General features: G+C 35.6%; 1 protein-coding gene across 11 annotated transcripts in view; it reads left to right on the forward strand.

Moving 5' to 3' along the window:
- The window catches only part of LOC150083758 (uncharacterized), a 999,111-nt gene that overhangs the window by 455,343 nt on the left and 524,050 nt on the right, over positions 1–19,718 (forward strand). For 9 of the 11 annotated variants that reach the window (XM_090377461.1, XM_090377460.1, XM_090377466.1 and 6 more), the window contains 2 exons: positions 4,993–5,046; positions 16,063–16,161. In XM_090377461.1, coding sequence (XP_090233587.1) covers positions 4,993–5,046; positions 16,063–16,161 — 153 coding nt within the window. The remainder of the gene's footprint in view (positions 1–4,992; positions 5,047–16,062; positions 16,162–19,718) is intronic. The other 2 variants (XM_090377468.1, XM_090377470.1) reach the window with 1 other exon arrangement.

Raw genomic sequence — 19,718 nt, forward strand, 5'->3', positions numbered from 1 at the left:
GAAATAATTTGTTAGATTAGTTTGATGGGATATTTTCTAGCTGTGAATTTTTCAGTAAGATCTTTTAGCTAAAAGCTAAATCATCCTGGCAGTACAGGCATACCTCGAATAACGAATAGGATGCGTTCCACAAAATTACTTCGCTAAGCGAAACTTCGTTTTCAGAGGTAAAAATACTATGGCCAGAATAGGGATACGTTCCTACGTAAAGAAAATGAAAAGCTTTTTTTTTCGAGCAAAGAAAAGTTTTATTAAATAAACAGTCAACTTACATACAAAGTGAAATCACATTTTAAAATATGAGTCTAAAGTTGATTGCTTATGCTTTTTTTCTCTTTCATTTAACAATTGCCTATACGGAGTTATTGCATTTAACACTGATCGCTTAACAATAAAACTTCTTCCTAAATCAGGATCATTTTCACTAAAAAAATTAAAACGTTTTCAATGTCATTTAAGCACCTTTTTGAAATCTTTGGTTGTTAACACTTTTTTGGCAGGAACTGCTTTAACTTCGTCTTCATTATCTTTGTCTTCGTTGCTAACAAGGTTTTCTAAATCTTCCACTGAAAAACCATCATCTTCTGCATTCAATAAATTTCTAACATCCTCTTCATCGACATTTTCGAAACCTATTGATTGAGCCATCTGGATAACTTCATTTCTAATTTCTTGGATGTTATTTTCTTCTTCTAGTACAACTTCTGGCCATATTTTGCGCCAAACTCCATGTAAGCATTTCTTAGTGACTTCTTTCCAAGAACTATCAATGTTTTCAATTGCGTTTTTAATGGTGTAGTTTTTCCAAAAAGTTTTAACTGTCATTTCCTCTTTATCCTCTAGTTCAGTTAAATTGCTTAATGTTCGACGCAGATAATAAGCTTTAAATGATGCTATTACTCCCTGATCCAATGGTTGAAGCAGGGAAGTTATGTTTGCTGGAAGAAACACAACTTTGACAGGAATGCATGTGTCCAACGTGTTAAGATCAGTAGGATGTCCCGGAGCATTGTCTAACAACAAAAGAGCTTTTTCTTCAAAGTTGTTTTTTTGACAATACCGTTTTACTTCAGGACAAAAGTGGTTAACAAACCAATCAGTAAATAACTCCTTGGCAACCCACGCTTTTCTATTTGCTTTCCATATTACAGGTAAATTCATTTTTATGTTACCTTTTAACGCCCTCGGATTTTCTGAATGGTAAACTAATAACAATTTTAATTTATAATCGCCAGAGGCATTTGATCCAAAGAGTAACGTTAACGGTCTTTGGCTGCTTTGAACCCAGCAGCTGATTTTTCTTCAATAGAAATGAAGCTTTTTGTTGGTAGCCGTTTCCAGAACAAACCATTTTCGTCAACATTGAACACCAAATTTGGTGGAAAATTTTCACGTTCAATTATTTCGTTTAGTTTTTCTGGAAACTTCTCCTGTTAATTTTACACTATGAATCCTGGCCCGTTTTTTAAATTTCTCGAACCAACCCCGAGAAGCCCCAAAGGTTTCCGTAATTTCTTCAGTTTGTTTAGATTTCAGGTGATTAAACTGGAATATTTTTTTAATGTTAAATGGGGCTTGAAATTGCGGACTTTGTTATATCGAAGCTTCGTTATAAGAGGTAACGTTAACCGAGGTATGCCTGTATTTAAAAGCATTAAAAACTTGGTTGTAGAGAACCAATTTTTTTTACTTTTAGAGAGATAAATAGCTTAGTTATATGTGAAAATTTAAACTTCCGACGTCTTGGAACGAATTACCAAAAAAAATTAGGTTCACATTACGATATTTTCACGATACCTCCCTTTATTCCTACAGGATGCAAAATACGTTTCCACTATTTTTTTAAGTTTGCACCGGCCAGCAAAAACTTATGTTAAGTCGAGTATTATGTAAGGTGAGGAGTGGGTGTATACATTTCAAGTTTCTGCTGTGATTAATATATTAAGCTCTAGTAAATACTTTATGATTTATATATTTAGTAAACGTATAACAAAAAAAAAAAAAAAAAAAAAAAAAAACTCTTCAAAAAGCAGAAACTTCCATGTGTGTGAGCTGAGAAATTTTTTTTTCTGCACATCTGTCATATTGGCCACTCTTTCCTCCAATCAAATATTGAATGCTTTGGCAACATTGTGCAGTATATTGACAACCTATGTGATTTATGTGAAAAATAATAAAATAATAATAATTGGCAAATTTATATCAATCCAATTTTACTGAAATTTGGGATGGCTTAACAACAGTACCAGGTTAAAAATTTTACTTTTAATAAATATAAAATTTCATGAAAATTTGTCCACTGGAAGTAGAGTTGTTAGATGTAGATAGATGGATGGATGGTCGGTCATAGTGAAGATATACAGCCCCCCCCCTCAATAAATGTAGCATTTGTCTTCATAAGTATACGAGAGTACAAGTGGTAATGACTTAGTGCTATTTGGACTTGCATATTTGTTTACATAATAAGTTTACTATTTTGTCACTGTGTCTTATATCCATTAATCATAAAGTGGTTAAATGGATATAAGGTATAGTAGTAATAGCGGCAAATGATGCAAGAAAGTAAGCTTATACAACATCAGCAAAAAAAAACAAAAAAAGCCCACTTTCCCATTTCAACTATCCATCCCCTCTAACAGTTTGTTTAATTCTCGGATTTCTTCAACCTATCCACCTCTGCAATAATGGATGGAAGTTTGCTCCAGCAAACAAACAACCACTTGTTGGCCAAGGGCAAACTTCTGCACATCTATTCTGCAACCGTCCTTCCTTAATTTGAATTTAAGTCCCTTTATGTGCATAGTCTGAGCAAGAGGAAGAATCCCTTTAGAATGAGCTTGTTCAATCAATTCAAATCCTTAAATACCTCAATCAGATCACCTCTCACGTCCCTAGTCTTCAGATGCTTCAGTGTGCAGAACTGAAGCCTTTCTTGGTAAGAGCAGCACCCCTTAGTTCCCTTCACCAATCTAATTGCCCTAGTCTGTATCTGCTGCAACAGCTCTACCTCCTTCCTAAAATGAGTCCTCCAGACCCGTATGCAGTACTCAAGATGTGGCCTGATGATTGCCTTAAACAATGGAATAATCACATCCTTATCCCTGCTAGCACAATTGCTGTATGTCATTGACAAAACCGCAGAGAATGTCATACCTGACTTTTGAATTATCTCAGGTATTTTTTATTTTGAAAAAACTCTGAGTGTAGTACTGCACAGTTGGTACATTACTCTGGAATTACTGCTACTCATATGCAGTACTTTGCATTTGTGAATGTTAAAAACCTCAATTGCCATTTATCAGCCCATCTACCTAACTTTTCTAGATCCTGGTGCTGCAGCACATTCTATCGTTTCTGCCATTAACTACCCTGCCAACCTTTGTATCATCTGCAAACTAAGACATTAAGCCTGATATACCTTCATCAATATCATTAATAAATACAGAAACAACAATGGGCCCAGCACCAAACTTTGGGGGGGATTCCACTGATAACAACTGTGTTTTTTCCCACCAACCATCCCTTTATCCACAGCAGTTTTTTTTTTTTTTTTTTTTGTATGATATGAGCAATACACAAAGGAACCAGTTTTTTCCTGCTTCCTTCGTGTATCATGGCCGTGAGATCCAACCGGATAGTGTGGCACCATCGTGATATCCAAGCCCAAGGGGGGATTCAAACACCGCGACTTTTGGGTTGCCAGGCAGGCACTTTACCCACCCGGCTAGCCCGGTCGGCTCCACAGCAGTAACTTGTCCGTAATGTCACAATGCTCCAGTTTGTACAGCAATCTATTAGACAAAAGCTTTCCTGAAACCCAAGTATATGATATCAAAATTATTTTTTGCATTCAGTTCTTTTGTTACTGCATCATAGTATCCAATCAGATTGGTCAGACAAGGTTGACCCTTGACAAACCCATGCTGTGACTGAAGTATAACTGCATTCCTGTCTAGATGGTCCTGCATTACTTCTTTAAACAGTGACTCCATTATTTTTCCTGGAACAGAATTTTAGCTATCAGGTCTGTAATTACTCATGTCACTCTTTGATTACTCTTTGTGAACTGGGGACACATTCACACATCTCTCTGAATTCAAGGATTCTCTCATAATTATAGCTAAATGTATGCTTATCTCCTTTGTTGCCTCTCTTAATATAATTGGATAGACCCCATTAACTTCAGGCACCTTTCTTACATTTAACTTCAGTAATTTCTCTTCCACTTTCCTCTTAGTTATTACAAAATCATTTAGCTCTCTGGTAGAGTTTGATAAACTTCTGGTATCCACTCAGATTCCTCATGTGTGAATGTTTTTGAATGTATTTTGCCTCTGCAAAATACTTATTCAGCTTGTCAGTAACCTGAGCAGGATCATCAACAGTTGAACCACCAGTATCAAGTGAACCAATATGATTCATCACCTTCTTTCTAGTGTTTACAAAAGAAAAGAAGTTTTTGTTTTTTTTTTCTTTACATACTTTGCCATAGCTTGCCTAACATCCTTTGTGACTTGATTGCAGATTAGTTAATACTACAATGGGCTTCTATGTCCCCTGATAATATGTATGCACCCCATGAATTTTTAGTGATAAAAAAAAAGCATAAAAATGACGATGAACACACATTTCATTTCTTACATGGAGATATGTTTAGTATCTTTAGTCTTTGTGTGAATGTATATGTTTTTTAGATGTATATGCGTGCATGGGTGCCTTTTATATCCTTGTGTCTGTTTGTGTACACGTGTGTATATATGTATTTATGTAATGTGTGTATATATGTATTTATGTAATGTGTGTATATATGTATTTATGTAATGTGTGTATATCAGTGTTACCTTTCTTGTCCTTCCTGTACTAGTGGCTGATACAATCAGTTCTTATGTAACTCTTTAACATACTAACTAATACATTGTTTGTTAGCTTTTCTACTTGACCTTGGTTATGATGCTTTCCCAGTAACCTGCATTTAGCTTGCCTTTATTACAGGGCCTTGCCAGTTTGGGTATAACTCTCTCACCGGGTGACTTGCTACTCCTCAAAGTAAGTTTCATTGCTACACATGTATCTTTTAATGTTCTTACTATTTCATATCAGTTAACAGAAGTGCCTTTGGATTTGGGGAATTTGTTTTTGAACTTTCCATATTTTAGGCTAATTTCTTAACCTATAGAAGGTAAAGTACTAGTGGGAAGGTTGTTGAGTGAACTTTCATGTGAATTAAAATACTGGAGGTGCTAAACGTTGATGGTGCTGAATTTATGTGAAAAAGCATTTATTTTTATAAATCCTCTTTAAGAAATTATATCTGAATTTTATGACAAATTAATGAATAATTTATGTTAAACTTGAACTAAAGCTAATTCTAGGTGAAAAGAATGTAGAAATCTAGAATTCAAGAGATGAATTTAGATCTCCAAAATTCAAACCATATTCTATCACATAACAAACTTTAGTTTTATAAATGAGGAATGGTTAAGCAAAGTATTTGGGATCATCCTAATAACTCACTATGTTCTTCTATCACAATTTGGGATCTTTGTCCACAGCAGTCTAGGAGGATGGTCTTTATTTCTCTCAAAGTTCTGCAATTTTCCATCTGTGGATAGTGCTTGCTGATGAAGAATACTGTAGTATACAAGTTGGTTCCAAACTTTACTTCAAAACTTGTGGAGCATTGGGGAATCAGTAATATCTTATGAACATTGGTCTGCAAATATCTTCTTGCATAATTAAAACATCTTGAAATTCTGCTAATATGATAACCAGCATTCACAATTTATTTTATTTCTTATTATACTTAAAAAAAAAAAAAAATTCATATCAACTTCTTGAAACGTATCAACTTCTTCTATCAACTTCTTTAGCCTAGATGCATGCTCACATGGACAAATAAGTAATTCCTACTGACAGTACAATTGCTATGGAATGCAGTGAACCTCTTCCGGAGCAGACTAATGTACTGAAGTAATTTGTTCCCAATTTTCAGATACTAGTTGCTTTATGTGTCCCCTCAAGAAAAAATTGATGGGTATAAGTTGGAAGAGCATTAAAAAAAATAAATAAATAACTAGGTCTCCCTCTATAACCAATCTACCCCAAGCAAAAATTTTTTATTTAAGTCAAGTCCTTGGCCACTTTCCATAATGTGAAGGTTTTCTGTCATGTCATTTCTGGTTACACAGTGTTTGTCATGCTGTCTTTCCAGTAAGAATAAAAATTTTTCTTAGGAATGCTGCATATACTGTGCAACATGCCTAAGCCTCCCCCATCTCAGTACAGTAATGATACTTAAGAATCAATACTGGTAAAAAGAGTAGAACAGTACTCTTTTTATCCACTTTATTTGCACACTCAATAAGTTTTATCATTTATTGAAACTAGCCACTTTGACTTCTGATGAAAATTTATTCCAACAATTTAATTTTAAATACTGTAAATTTCACTGCATTCATATTGTACAGAAATGGGCTGTATTTATTTTTTTTTGTTATTAATTTGTATTTGTGATTATTGCTTTTTTACAGTTATAGAGGATTTTATACATATTTGTAGAGCAAAGCTTTCCAAAGTGTGTGTGCATGGGTGGGGAACACACATGGTTTGGGGGGGGGACTTGTTTTCATGAGGCACTTTTTTTTTAATAAAATATGGACAAACCATCCCATTAATCCAGGTACAAAGCATATATTTTATTTATTTCTATTATTCATATTTTATTTCTTTGAGATTAAATGTTTTGAAATATATATATATATATATATATATAAGTATGTCAAATCTGTTTATTTTCACTTGTTCTAGAACTTCGGAGGAGGGTACGTGAAATTTGTGAAAAGTATTAAGGAGTTCAAGGTATAAAAGTTTGGTAATCTCTGTTGTAGAGAAAAAGATGGATGCCTGCTATATATCCAAGATGTTAATACTTCTGAACTCTTGCTTGAATAAACTTGGATATAAATGGAATGAAAATTTCCTAAGTTAGCAGGTACTGTTGCTTAAGCTGGCCCTCTCTCCTCCCAGATGTATGCCTTGTGGTTTGGTTGTCATCCATCCAGAACACAATATGAAAAGTTTGTTTCCTCAACAAAAATATACACAAAGCTTACCATTACCAGGTTCAAGAGTTTGACGTTGATTTCAAAACAGATGTATCTTTAAATGAAGCATATTCCAATGAATTTAAGTTATCCAAAAATGTAACTTCTTTGAGTACCAGTTGACAGGTTATTAGCACCTGCATGCAGAATATTTTTTTTATTTAGTTTTTTCCATTGTTCCTCAGTGGGCTACTACTTTGCTGTGTACCATTGTGAATCGTATTTATTGAAGCTATCAATGAACGGCATTCAAAATAACAGACTGCAGTGTTGAGGATGTATACTACTGTTTACTGTATATACTACTGTAAACAGTAGTAAACACTACACATTCAGCAGCTCAAGAGACAATATTATAGAAATCATAAACAAAATATGTTCTCGTTTTATATTTCTGCATGGCCACTTGTTTTATACTTTTGCATGGCAACAAATCATCGGCACAAACATTAATCATATTTAGCAGTCACCGGCTTGAACCCCAGTCCATTTAAAGAGTGTGTGCTGACCACTCGGCTATGTCAGGCCTCTTGCAGCAAATTATATCATTTAAGCAATCAATTTTTTAAACAAAATAACAGAAACTCTTGAATCTGTCAATGAATAATACTAAAAATAAGGCAACGATGTACAGGATACTTCATTTTAAGAAAGCGACAGCAGTACTCTTTTGGCAGTCCCCAGATGCCAAGAAAATTGTGACTAAGGAATTTATCTGTGCTTTCACCGAGCAATTTTCCTATAGCGACTAGTAGGTATTTTTAAGTTGTTATGTTTATGACATCAGTCAGTTCATTTGCATCATTACTACCTAGCTGACTTTTTTTTAGAAAAACCGAAGTTTTTACATTGGCATCATTATTGTAACATCTCATATTTTGAAATCCTTCACAAGTTGCACTTTTTATACTTCAAATAAGTTATGCTTCCTCATACAAACATCAGTTTGCCTAAAAAAAAAAATTGAACTATGTAGTTGTCACAGCAGGTACTGCTCTCACTTCCCTGTTGTGGGGATAGAAACCATAGCAGAAAAGTTAATCTGCCAAGGGCTAAAAGGAGTAAATATAGATCACAATTTGTTTCCACTTTTAGAGATAACAAGCTCTTAGATAGAAACAATAGAAACAATAGAAACTAAACATAATAGTATGACTGCAATATAGCTGTACAGCTAAGCAGATAAAACTAAGCATTGCAATTTGAAAGATATTAGCATTAGTAGAGGCATACGATGCAAGAAAGCAAATTTATGTAGCATCAACCAAAAAAAAAAAAAAAAAAAACCCACTCCCATTTCACCCCTCCATTCATTCCAAATGTCTGTCCAGCTTAGCCTTAAATTTATTTAGGCTATCAACTTCAGCAAAAAAAGGAAGTCTGTTCCACCAATCAACTAACTGCTGGCTAAAGGCAAATTTCCACACATCTATTCTACTACTGTCTTTCCTCAATTTGAAACTGTGCCCCCTCAGGTTCTTAATCTGAGCAAGAGGAAGAATCCCATCAGCATTCAGCTTGCTCAACCCATTCAAGGTCTTATACACCTTAATCAGATCACCTCGCAGGTGCCTACTCTCCAGGCGATGCAATTTGCAGAACTTAAGCCTTTCTTGGTAAGAGCACCCCTTTTTTCCCCTAATCAATCTTGTTGCCCTTCTTTGTACTTGTTCTAGCAACTCTACATCCTTCTTAAAATGAGGCCTCCAGACCTGTACACAGTATTCTAGGTGTGGCCTGTACCATTGCCTTGTAGAACGGGATTATCACCCCCCTGTCCCTACTTGAAAAATTCCTATATATTATTGACAAGACTCCATGACCTGGACTAGCAGCCTATCTGCACTGCTCTGTGAACATCATATTTGACTGCACAATTACTCCCAGGTCTTTTTCACTTTCCGCTTCCCTGAGTGTAGTGCCACACAGTTGGTACATTTCTCTTTGGTTATTGCTACCCATATGCAGTACTTTACATATGTCATTGTTAAAATTCAGTTGCCATTTCTCAGCCCATTTGCCTAACTTCTCTAGATTCAGTTGGAGTAGCATACTGTCTTTACTGTCATTGACAACCCTGCCAACCTTTGTATCATCTGCAAACTTGGACATTAAACCCGATATACCTTCATCAATATCATTGATAAATACACAAAACAACAAGGGTCCCAGCTCCGAACCCTGGGGAACTCCACTAATAACATTTGTCCATGAAGAGCAGTGTCCATTGATTACCATTCTCTGTCGTCTCCCCCTCAACCATCCTTTTATTCATTGCAGCAACTTACTCTTAATGCTATACCTCTCCAATTTGTACAGCAGTCTTCCATGTGCAACAGCCAAAAAAAAATTCTACCATAGTGTGTGTGTGTGTGTGTGTGTGTGTGTGTGTGTGTGTGTGTGTGTGTGTGTGTGTGTGTGTGTGTGTGTGTGTGTGCGCGCCAATATTATATAATATAAATTATGTAGTTTTTTATACTCTTAAAGATATGATGCCTTGTTGAATTTATTTTTAATTATACTTGTACATGTAAGAGCTGCTTATATTTTCAGGATAAATTTTAGTTCCTCTTTACCTATAAAAATCAAATAAATAGCACTATGCAAGTGCTGTTATGTACCTACTCATGTTCTGATTTAGTATTAGTAACGGTACCTACTCATGTTCTGATTTAGTATTTAGTATTTAAGCCGTAGGGTCTAAATATTTGCATCTGAAACTTGTTGCTTGGAATATTTGATTACCAAGATTGTTTAATATTAATATTTATTTTTATTGATTTATATTATATTATATTTATGAATCAAATGATATCAGAAGGTTTAGAGTACTGGAACTATTGACAGGTAGTGATCACGTAGTGTACGTTGGAAGATTAAGAAAGATGTTGCAGCACTTAAAAGTAAAGTCATGGGTTTTAATTTCAGAAAAGGGGACTTTGGCAATTTAAGGCACTACATTGCATCTATTAATTGGGTGGACTGCAGAAGGAGAGCAAATACATTAAGATCATGGAATACCTTTGAAGAATTAATCACCAGAAGCCATAAATGCATATCTCTCTATACATTAAAAAAGTTTCCCTCCTAGAGATATTTATTCGAGCCAATGGGAGAAGAGAGCGAGGCAGTTACATCACTATAAATGCAATTAATTATTGACAACTATGAACATAATTTTCACAACCTCGTGCATGTGCTTCGCTGTCTAACATTTGATGTTCCATTGTAACGTTTTTTGTATATTAATGAATATTGTATATTTGTACAAATAGTTTAGTAATTTGTAAATATTTTATATATTTGTATAGTTTGTAGTTTAGTTAGTTAAATGAATCCTGTAGTTTGTAGTTTAGTTAAATGTTTTAATCCTGCTCTTTTGGATGCAACAATATTCCTCATGCATTATGGGACCCTGAAGAAAAAGGCCTTTTCCTAAGTGACCTATGTAAATGCAGATAAATAATTACATAGTGATATTTATTCGACCTTCAAAATGCTGTGCACTACAAATGCACAGGTAAATAATTGCATAGGTCATTTCCTGATTATCTGTCAATCACAGTGACATAGTGTTTTTTTTGTCTGGCGGCACCGATGGATCTCCCCCAACTCCACATTTATACTCTGTGTAGAATACAATATCCTGCATAAGGCCATGGTGTGTGTGTGCTGGTGTGTGTTTTGTGAAGTATTATATTTGTGAAGTGTGGGTTGTGTTGTTCCTCTGGCCAATTAGCCTGGGGGACTGTGGAGAGCCACTAACAACCCCAATTTCCGTGACTGACACGGGGAGGCAGGCCAGGACACATTAGGAGAGAAGAAAGCTCTGGCTGGGTGAACCTTGCGGTAGCCTAGACATCCAAGGAGAGCCCTCCAAAAAAATTATTGGAAAGGAGATAATGGGAAGATAGAAGAGGGTGGGATAAAAGGGGTAGAGAACAGAGGGGGCGGTGTTGAGGCACTCGCCTGATTTAAAAGGGGAGACAGCAAGGGGGCCTCTGGTACAGAACACCGATCTCGGTTCAGAGGGTGGGAGTTAAAATTGGGTGGTGGGGTGAGAAAAAGGGGGTGGGCCACACAGGGTAGGGAAAGGGGATTGGGGAAAAGGAGACTCAACCACACCAGGTGGTATGAATAAAAGAACAGGGAAAGAGATTCCTATGGTGAAGCGTGCTTTTTGCAGTTCTGTTCCACACTGGCCTGAGGGGGTTACCCTAATGGCCAGTGTCAGCATCCCACATCATGCCAGCTAGGAAAAGCTACAGCATGGTGTCAGCTTGGATAACCATGAGGCCATGAGGCTCCTGAGGGCCTTCATAGCCGTCAGTTTGTCTGGTGAAGCAGCTAAGATAGAATATGCAATTAATAATAAATTTCATTCACTTAACATTCACACAATTTTACTTTATATAGTTTTTGCTTTGTAAAAGAATAAGAGAAGTTTACCTCAGCATGATACGTAGAAAACATCCGTATGATACTCTCCCGAAATTAAAACGAAAACAATTAAAAAAATCATAAATCTTACTGTAATGTAAGATTTTCGATTTCTAAAATCAAATATTTCTAAAATGTGAATAAAAAATAATTAACAATAATTAAAAATCAAATGAAAACAATTAAAAATCAATTTAACGCAATTAAAAATCAATTTAACGCAATTAAATCAGTTTAACGCAATTAAAAATTAAGTAAAAAATTAATAATGGCCGGTGTCAGCATCCCATTTTTTTCCATTAAAATTAATTTTTGACTTAATTTTTAATTACTTAAATCGATTTTTAATTATTGTTAATTATTTCTTACTATAGTGTAACATTTTTGATTTTTTTAAAAATTGTTTTGTCTTAATTTCTGGAGAGTATCATACAGAAGTGTTCTACGTATCATATTGAGGTAAACTTCTCTTATTCTTTTACAAATATTGATATCAACGTAGAACGTATTGAGCATTATAGCTCTGGTTCATATTATCAAATATAGTTTTTTCTTACACTTTCTATTTTCTTTTATATATTAGATTAGATATTGATCAGTGCATTTTGACAGGTGTGTTTTACATAGAAAAGATTTGACTTACTCCGTCGTACCTCTATATATTACGTAGAAAAATGTGCGCAGGGTGGTTGGCGAGCAAAGTGAGCAGGGGGGTGGGGCCCTCTAGTATACCACAAAGAGGCTACCGAGATGGATGAATACTGAGCTGGCCAGTCTAATAGAACAGAAAAAGACAGCGTGTGAAAGTTATGGAATAATGAAAAGTACTGGAGTCTACAACAGCTACAAGTGAATCTGTAATAGTACCACAGATAAGGTTAGGGAGGCCAAGGCTGAGTATTATAGCTGAAAAAGCACTGGCTAAGAGAGAGCAAAGAATGGGGACAAGGAATTTTTCATGTATGTGAATACAAAGAAGAAGAAGAAAATGAACCGGATCAGACCTTTGTATATTGGGTGTATGACAGTCTTAGATAACCCAGCTGATGTTGCTAATGAATTGAATAGACGCTTGCACTGGTTTTTACTGATGAAAGATCCTTTATGCTAAGGAGAGGCTGTGCAAGGGAGGCCGAGCCATACAAAATTATTGATATTCAAATTAGAGATGACTTATGAGGGCATCTTTGGACCCAATCCAAAGGAATCTCAGGAGAGAATCCTTTGGATTGGGTGTATTGCCAGTATATAAGGGCATTTGTAAGAGTGAAGTTTGTAACTATAGACTGATTAGTCTGAATTCACTGGTAGGGAAATCTTAGATACAGTGATTAAGAGAGAAATCCAGGGACATTTAGATAGAAATGGCATTTTGAAGGACACATAACATAGTTTTCTTAAAGGAAAATCATGTTTAACTAACCTCGTAAGCTATTTTGATATACAGGCATACCTCGATTAACGAATAGGATGCGTTCCACGAAATTACTTCGTTAAGCGAAACTTCGTTTTCAGAGGTAAAAATACTATGGCCAGAATAGGGATACGTTCCTACGTAAAGAAAATGAAAAGCTTTTTTTCGAACAAAGAAAAGTTTTATTAAATAAACAGTCAACTTACATACAAAGTGAAATCACATTTTAAAATATGAGGTTAAAGTCGATTGTTTATGCTTTTTTTCTCTTTCATAATTGCCTATACGGAGTTATTGCATTTAACACTGATCGCTTAACAATAACACTTCTTCCTAAATCAGGATCATTTTCACTAAAAAAATTTAAAACGTTTTCAATATCATTTAAGCACCTTTTTAAATCTTTGGTTGTTAACACTTTTTCGGCAGGAACTTCTTTAACTTCGCATTCATTATCTTTGTCTTCGTTGCTAACAAGGCTTTCTAAATCTTCCACTGAAAAACCATCATCTTCTACATTCAATAAATTTCTAACATCCTCTTCATCGACATTTTCGAAACCTATTGATTGAGCCATCTGGATAACTTCATTTCTAATTTCTTGGATGTTATTTTCTTCTTCTAGTACAACTTCTGGCCATATTTTGCGCCAAACTCCATTTAAGCATTTCTTAGTGACTTCTTTCCAAGAACTATCAATGCTTTCTTGCGTTTTTAATGGTGTAGTTTTTCCAAAAAGCTTTAACTGTCATTTCCTCTTTATCCTCTAGTTCAGTTAAATTGCTTAAAGTTCGACGCAGATAATAAGCTTTAAATGATGCTATTACTCCCTGATCCAATGGTTGAATCAGGGAAGTTGTGGTTGCTGGAAGAAACACAACTTTGACAGGAATGCATGTTATCCAACGTGTTAAGATCAGTAGGATGTCCCGGAGCATTGTCTAACAACAAAAGAGCTTTTTCTTCAAAGTTGTTTTTTTGACAATATGTACTGTTTTACTCCAGGACAAAAGTGGTTAACAAACCAATCAGTAAATAACTCCTTGGTAACCCACGCTTTTCTATTTGCTTTCCATATTACAGGTAAATTCATTTTTATGTTACCTTTTAACGCCCTCGGATTTTCTGAATGGTAAACTAATAACGATTTTAATTTATAATCGCCAGAGGCATTTGATCCAAAGAGTAACGTTAAACGGTCTTTGGCTGCTTTGAACCCAGCAGCTGATTTTTCTTCAATAGAAATGAAGCTTTTTGTTGGTAGCCGTTTCCAGAACAAACCGCTTTCGTCAACATAACACCAAATTTGGTGGAAAATTTTCACGTTTAATTGTTTCCTTTAGTTTTTCTGGAAACTTATTTGCAGCTTCAACATCTGCACTTGCAGTTTCTCCTGTTAATTTTACACTATGAATCCTGGCCCGTTTTTTAAATTTCTCGAACCAACCACGAGAAGCCCCAAATGTTTCCGTAATTTCTTCAGTTTGTTTAGATTTCAGGTGATTAAACAAAAATGGAATAATATGTTTTATGTTAAATGGGGCTTGAAATTGCGGACTTCGTTAAGCGAGGCTTCGTTATCAGAGGTAACGTTAACCGAGGTATGCCTGTAGTTACTAATGAGCTAGATGTTGGGAACAATTTCAACCTAGTTTATTTGGGTTTTAGTAAGGCATTCAACTCAGTCTCTCATGATAGGTTACTGTTTAAGCTGGAATATGTTGGTATTACTGGAAAGATTCTAAAATGGATTGCAGGGTGGCTGCAGGACAGAAGACAGAGGGTTGTGATTAATGGATATTCTTCAGATTGGTGTTAAGTCAGAAGTGGATTTCCACAAAGATCTGACCTTGCATCATTGTTGTTTCTCATTTTCATAAATGACATCAATGAAGGGATATAAGGCATAATCAAAATTTGCAGACAACATAAAGATTGGGAGAGTCGTTAATGGTCAGTACCATGCAGAGCTCCTTCAGGATAAATTGAGCAGGTTTAGGAATGATCTGAAAAGTGCTATGTTTTAATGCAGCAAAATGCAAGGGCTTACACTTGGGGAATAGCAATCTGAAAATAACTTATGCACTTGGTATGGTTGAATTAAAAACAGCAGAGGAAGAAAGGGATCTAGGAGTTAGGATATAGGCAGATAAGAAGCAGTGTAATCAGGCAGCCAGGAAAGTATATGGTATCCTGTCAATGATTTATCAAAATATCCTGTTGAGATAAGGATGTCATATTCCTACTTTATAAGGCAGTTGTAAGACCGCATTTGGAATACCGTGTACAAGTATGGAGACCTCATCTGAAAAAAGAAATGGAGCTTCTTGAAAGGATCCAATGACTAGTAACTCACATAGTGAGATCAACAAAAGTGTGACTGTATGAGGAAAGCCTTCAGTTACGTGGACTGCAGAACTTGGCAACTAAGCACCTTAGAGGGGACCTAATTGTGGTTTATAATGCTCTGAGAGGGGTTAATAAAACAAATGAGAGTGGAATTTTCACCCTTATAAAGAATTCCACAACTAGGGGCCATAAATTTAAATTACAGTGGAAGCGATGCAGAATAGATTAGGAAGTTTTCTTTTAGCAAGTGAGTTGTTGATTATTGGAACAAGTTGCCTCCATAGGTAGTTGAGGCTGACAGAAAAAATTCAAGGTTCAACTGTTGTAAGTGAGGAGGGGAGTGCATGATTTTTATTTTCTTATATGTTTTTTTTTTTTTTTTTTTTTCCCCAGTGCAGCAGAAGCCTGTGACTTCCTTGAACTGTATGGCTAATACTGAATTACTTTGTATTTTGAGTTTGTTAATAATTTTATTTAATTATCACTTTTTAAATGAAATTTGAATGACAGTTTTTATGTTTATAAATAAGTTCTTTCCTTTCATAATAAAATATTGAATCATTAATAAGTTTGGATTTGAAATTATATTTTCATACTAGCAATTGGTGTTTTTTTATAGAAGAACCTTAGTACGTTTTTAAATTTTTTTAATAAATACATAAATAATTTTTTAAAACTTGGTCACTTTTTTGTACATATATCACATCTTTGTTTTATGCTATTATTTATTATTAATTAAATTTTTTTTTTTTTTAGGGTGAACCAGGAGATTCAGGCCCACCCGGGCCACCAGGTCCTCCTGGTCCTACTGGATTACCTGGGTTTGATGGTCGAGTTGGGCTTCCAGGAGAGCCAGTAAGTTGGTTCAGAATTTCATAAAAATATAAATTGATTTCTCCTCCTTGTTTCTTTCCATGATATAATTTTAGTAGTATCAGTAATATTAAGGAATAGTTTGATTGATTTGTTAGAGATTAAAAAATACCCATTAGTTTTTTTTAACTCAAAGGAATAATTAGAGTTAGTATTAGTAGTAGCAAATGATGAAAGGAAGCAAGCTTATACAACATTTATGAGAAATCACTAGCAAACAGAGCAAAGAGGGGAGATAAGGAATTCTTTACATATATAAATGCCAAGAAGAGCAGGACAAACCAGATCAGACTTTACATAAGGGAAAGGGGATAGTAGTAATACACCAACTTCCATTGCAGGTGAACTCAACAGTTATTTTGCATCGATATTTACAAATTAAAAACCTTTTGTGGCAATGGGAAATTGTGGGAGCAAAGTTGAAAAATATGTAATTAATGATATTGAAATTTCGCAAGATTATTTAATGAAAAAACGTTTGAGCCTACAGGCCAGTAAGGCTTCTGGAGTTTATGGAATATACCCTATAATCTTAAGGGAGGCGGCAAGTGAGTGCATTGAACCATTGAGGCTAATTATGTGAGCATCATCACTAAACTCTGGGGAGATTCCTTTGGATTGGAAAAGTGCCAATGTATCTCCCATACATAAGGGTGGCTCTAAGAGTGAAGTGGGAAATTATCGACCTGTCAGTCTGACTTCAGTGGTAGGGAAAATCGTGGAGGCAATGATCAAGGGTGGAATTCAGGATCATTTGGATCGAACTGATATTCTCAAGGATACTCAGCATGGTTTTGTAAAGGTAAAATCATGTTTAACAAATCTGGTTTGCTATTTTGAAAGGGTCACTCACGAGCTGGATTTAGGGAATAATTTTGACATTGTTTATTTAGATTTCAGCAAACCTTTGACTCGGTCCCACATGAGCGGTTGCTTTATAAGCTGGAACAGGTTGGAATCACTGGGAAAATCCTTAGATGGATAGCAGGATGGCTTCAGGGCAGGAGGCAGAGGGTTGTGATAAATGACTATTCCTAAGATTGGGTTAATGTAAGAAGTGGGGTTCCCCAAGGATCAGTATTAGGACCACTGTTGTTTTTAATTTTCATAAATGACATCGATGAAGGGATAGAGGGCATGATGTCTAAATTTGCAGATGATGTTAAAATTGGTAGAGTAGTTAATGATCACTGTCAAACTGAGCTTCTTCAGAGAGACGTAGATAGACTTCAGGAATGGTCAGAAAAATGGTAGCTATGCTTTAATCCAACAAAGTGTAAGGTATTACACCTGGGAAACAGTAATCCCAAAATAACTTATTCACCTGGTGGAGTTCAACTAAACCCAATACTGGAGGAAAGGGACTTGTGTGTTACAATACGGTCAGACATGAAATTCTCTGAGCATTGTAAACAGGTTGCAAGGAAGGCCCATGGTGTCCTATCAATGATCTATCGAACTTTTGCAAGTAGAGATAGGGACGTGATAATCCCATTATATAAGGCTTTTGTTAGACCACACTTGGAATACTGTGTTCAAGTATGGAGACTGCACTTAAAGAAAGACATCAAGCTTCTTGAAAGGGTGCAAAGACGGGTAACTCACCTGGTGAGATCGGTAAAAGGGCGTCCTTATGAAGAAAGATTTCGAATATGTGGGTTGCAGAGTTTGGAAACTAGACACTTTAGAGGAGATTTGATTGAGGTGTTTAAGGCTCTGAGAGGGATCAGTAAAATGAATGAGGACGAAATTTTCAAGATTATAAATGATGCTAGAACTAGGGGACATAAATTCAAGTTTTGGGGGGAAATGTTTAGATTGTACTGCAGGAAGTTTTATTTTAGCCAGCGAGTTATAAATTACTGGAATAAGTTGCCTACATGGGTGGTAGAGGCTGACAGTTTGAGGAAATTCAAAGGTCATCTGGTCATTCAAAGGTCATTTATTTATTTATTATTTATTTTTTTTATCATTGTTTTATTTGTTTTTTTGGCTGGTGCAGCATAAGCCATAGGCTTTCTTGCACTGTGCCGCCATTACTAATACTAATACTAGTACATCAGCCAAAAATAAAAATAAATAAAAATAAAAGCTTCTCACCTTATCTGTCCACCATTCCCCCCCTCTATTTATTCAAACTATATTTTCCACAATACTAAATGGAAGTTTGTTTCAATAATTAGCTATTCTCTGGCTGAAAGCAAATTTCCTGATAGATACATAGTTTTCAGATGCTGAAACTTGAAGAGAAGTCTTTCTTAGTAAGAGTACCCTTTTGTTACCCTTACCAATCTTGGGTTTAGTTCTCTGCATTTATTCCAAACAGATCCACATCTTTCTTAAAATGGGGCTTCTAAACTATATGCAGTACTCAAGATGCAGCCTTACCATTGATTTATATGAACAACAATTACCTCCTCATCCCTTTTGGCAAAATCCTGTATCTTGTTGACTAAACCCAGTGGACTGTTCATCTTTATTGCTTACAGAACTTCATGTCTGACTGAATAATTACCCGCAGGTCCTTTTCATTCACTATAACCTTGAGCATGATACCATGCGGTTAGAGTTCTTATTCTAGGATTTCGGGATTTTGTTTTATGCTATTATTTATTTATTAATTTAATTTTTTTTTTTTTTTTTTAGGGTGAACTAGGAGATACTGGCCCACCTGGGACAGGGTTCGGTGTTGGGTCCACTGTTGTTTTGTATATTTATCAGTGATATTGATGAAGGTATATCAGGCTCAATCTCGAAGTTTGCAGATGAGACAAAGGTTGGCAGGGTTGTTAATGACAGTAATGGTAATGTGCTACTGCTACAGGATCTAGAAAATTTGGGCAGATGGGCTGAGAAGTGGCAACTGAAGTTTAACATTGACAAATACAAAGTACTGTACATGGGTAGAAATAACCCTAGAGAAAACCAACTGTGTAGTACTACACTTAGGGTGGAAGAAAATGAAAAAGATCTGGGAGTTATTGTACAGTCAGATATGAAGTTTTCTGAGCAATGCAGATAGGCTGGTCAGGCAGGTCTTGAGGTATTGTCAATGATAAACAGGAATTTTGCTAGTAGGGAAAAGGAGGTGATTATCCCTTTATATAAGGCAATGGTCAAGCAATGCCTTGAGTACTGCATACAGGTCTGGAGGCCTCATTTTAGGAAGGATGTAGAGTTGCTTGAGCAGGTACGGAGAAGGGCAACAAGATTAGTGAGGGGAATGAAGGGGGTCCCTTACCAAGAAAGGCTTAAGTTCTACAAATTGCAGTGGCTGGAGACTTGGCCATAAATGGGTTGAGCATGCTGAATTCAGATTGGATTCTTCCACTTTCTCTGATTACAAACTGAGGGGGCACAAATTCAAATTGAGGAAAAACAATTGTAGAATAGATGTGCAGAAATTTGCCATTAGCAGCGGGTGGTTAATTGCTGGAACAAATTTCCATCTGTCATTGTGGAAGTTTGATATCTTAAATAAATTCAAGAAAGAACTGGACAAACTTTTAAAGGGAATGGATGTGTAAAATTGCTTTTTT

Source organism: Mastigoproctus giganteus, chromosome 7, assembly GCF_048544385.1.
Source record: "Mastigoproctus giganteus isolate SK-2022 chromosome 7, ASM4854438v1, whole genome shotgun sequence".
Lineage (NCBI taxonomy): Eukaryota > Metazoa > Arthropoda > Arachnida > Uropygi > Thelyphonidae > Mastigoproctus > Mastigoproctus giganteus.